Raw genomic sequence first — 3,091 nt, 5'->3', positions numbered from 1 at the left:
AGTAAGGCCTCCCACCTGTGGATATAATACTTACCTGCCTTCCTCACCAAGGAAATACCACGTCCTCTGCTTCCAGGTTCCTGGTTCCTGTAATTATTCCTGCTCCCGATTCACTGTAAAATAAACTCACTTCCTATTATCTTGGTCTCCCGTGTCTGTCTGATACCGAGCTGCTCATTTTAGAATATTTACGAATCCTGACAAAATGGCTGTAATTCATGCAGTTTACAGATATTGAGTTAAAACCTGGTGTGGTAGTGACTGAGAGTCATTCACAACACATACTCTGAATGTGACGTCTCAGGGTATTACATGAGATAATGTTCTTTTCAAGGTTTCACCAAAACGGTTCCAACTCCGTCCCTTCTTAGTCTATCTGAGCTTAGCTTAAAAGGTGGCCAGCAATACGTGAGGAGTTTCAAGGAATACTAGGTTTAGAGGTGAGACTACCTCTCACCTCAAGACAAGTCTGGGAAATTTAAACCTAAGAAAGACTTAGAAGCGCAGCCGGGGGAAGATCAGAGGCTGCAGAACGGAGGAGTGCGAGCTGCAAGCTGCCCTTGAAGCTAATCACAAGTGAGTCCAAACAGAACAGCCCCGAGCTACGAATTAAAGGTGCCTTCAGTGAAGCTCGGCAAGTAACTCCTGTGGCTACATGTTCGATGTTTCCAGATTTAGGTCTACGGAACAAACTGGCAAACAGAAACAGAAGAGGAAACGGCAACTACTTTAAGAAGGCACTAAAGATGTGGTGGAATATAAATGACAACGTGTTTAGGTGTTATCAACTTCCTCTAACTTCAAATTAGCAATAAGGTTTTTCTATAGAGCCAAGAGGAAATGAAAGATGTGGAAAGAGAATGGTGGGGGTGGGGGCATAAACCAATACCAGCCCTGCTCCTTATAGCCCCAGGTTTATTTTCATGTTTTGTTTTTCAAATTCAAGCAAGGTGGGAAACAATGACAATGCGTGCACTGTGTTTGTATAGAAAGCTGGAGGAGGAAAGGGAAGATTTTAAAAACGTAAGCTACTTTTTTAAGAAGCGTACACCCAAAAATAAATGGTGTTTAGCAAAAAATTTATTTGGACAAGTAGATTAGAATCTAAGCTTTCGATGGGGTGGTGAGCACCAAACATGTTTAAGAAAAATATCAGTTTAAGCTTTCAACATATTAAAACTAGAAGCACTCAGAGAGTGTGAACCTCCACCAAGATCATAGCGTCATTAAAAATAATCTGATGAAGATCGTGACCCAGCTCACCACCAAAATCTAATCAACTGTTTTTTGTGACAATCCTGACATTTCCTGAACATTTCATCAGATTCTGGTTATTAGTTTTTATGTAATCTCTCAAACAAACAAACTATCATCACCAAAGACATAACCTCCTTGGGGGATTTAAATATGAACAAGTAATATCTCACCTGTCGTCACAGATAGCTCGAATATAAATAGCGTTCTTATGAACATTTTTGATTTGGCAACAATCCACTTTGGTTTTGGTCCAACTCAGACTAGCCGTTAGCGCATCAATCTGGTCAGAATTAAAACTGAGGTCATTCAAAAAGCTATCTAAAACAGGTAAGATATTAAATGTTTCTGGCCTTTTTTCACAGAATCCCTCTTCAAAAGATCTGAACTATCCCTTTAGTTTTTTTCAGTCCTGTTCTTTAGCCAGCTCTTTGCCCTTTCCAACATAAATTAAAGCCAATTCTTTACAGCCTCTAATACTTTGTCCATATTTACATTACATCATGATATATTTTATGAGCATCTTAACCTTTGTGTTTCAGGCATCAGTTAGCATCCCAAGTACATTTAACACAACACAATTATGTATTCATCCATATAATGCTAATAATCTGGAAATTACTATTTCAGAAGTAATTTCGTTGAGTCTTTGAGTTTGTGCTGATTAAGACCCTCTTTTTGAGTGTTTGTGCATGGAAACAGTTAGCACAAATATCTACAGCCCACGGCCCACGTGTACTTCATGTGTGTGTGAGTTCTCGTCCTACCTTGGAATAGTAGCCAGGTACGCTACAAGTCTGCGCAGGTCGTCGGGTCGTATTCTGTCATGATTGCTTCGTGCTGGAAAAGTGAGAATTGGACCTCCACGTCTGTCTCTGCCACCTTCAGGAAAACAAAAGGACCAAACGAGTGAGTGATGTAAAGTTTTTCCTATGTTCTGAATAGGAAACTGTATAAAAATTGGGGAATTTCTGTCTCAAATTCAGCAGAGAAGGGTGCTGAAGCAGCTGGAACTTCAGAAAGAACTTTTCACTTTAACAGGATTAGGTGGGTATACAAAATGGATTACTTTTCCTTAAAACAAATATTTCTGTTTCAAAATGTGAACTAACTCAGGTTTTTACACATTTTGTTCCTGCTAAACTGCAGCAGAGACAAATAAGCTCCAACAAAATGAGCTGACACCAGTTTCGAACTGAATGTGGACGTGCTGCGAGATGACGTTCAGTTTGCACCAGTGCCATTTGCTAATATGTTCGCAGTTAGTCACGGACGCGCTGAGTCACACGAAAACATAAGGGTCAGATTAGTCTCATGATGACAAAAGAGCACTTGAGTCACAATGAAGTTAATAAACAACATGGACTACAAACAAACAGGAAAACAATCTCTCTCCTAAAAATGTGCTAATGTCATTTGAACCTTAAGTCCAAAGGTGTGACCAGAAATTCATTTAACAATGTCTTTCATCTGTGTTACTTTAACTATGATGATGTTTATAAAAGCTGTAGCTGAATAAGGCAGCAAACACTACCTGTTCAACAGGGGAACAGACTCAGCTAAATTGTGAGAAATGCTAAAGTAGCAATCCACAACCTGAACAGTAAATGTCCATCTTTTTTTTTCCTCACTACAATTTGTTTAATTTGCCGAATAAAACAACTGAACAAGTAAATCAAGTCTGCTAATACAGGTGCTGGTCATAAAATTAGAATATCATGAAAAAGTAGATTGATTTCAGTAATTCCATTTAAAAAGTGAAACTTGTATATTATATTCATACATTACATACAAACTCATATATTTCAAATGTTTATTTCGTTTAATTTTGATGATT

At 38.5% G+C, this 3,091-nt stretch overlaps 1 protein-coding gene across 4 annotated transcripts in view; it reads right to left on the bottom strand.

Moving 5' to 3' along the window:
* Positions 1-3,091, bottom strand: part of triob (trio Rho guanine nucleotide exchange factor b) — a 106,512-nt gene that overhangs the window by 61,883 nt on the left and 41,538 nt on the right. For all 4 annotated transcript variants that reach the window (XM_017409929.3, XM_017409928.3, XM_017409926.3 and 1 more), the window contains exon 4: positions 2,022-2,136. In XM_017409929.3, coding sequence (XP_017265418.1) covers positions 2,022-2,136 — 115 coding nt within the window. The remainder of the gene's footprint in view (positions 1-2,021; positions 2,137-3,091) is intronic.

This window comes from Kryptolebias marmoratus, linkage group LG16 (assembly GCF_001649575.2).
Source record: "Kryptolebias marmoratus isolate JLee-2015 linkage group LG16, ASM164957v2, whole genome shotgun sequence".
NCBI lineage: Eukaryota > Metazoa > Chordata > Actinopteri > Cyprinodontiformes > Rivulidae > Kryptolebias > Kryptolebias marmoratus.
This window is presented reverse-complemented; position numbering and strand designations above follow the sequence as displayed.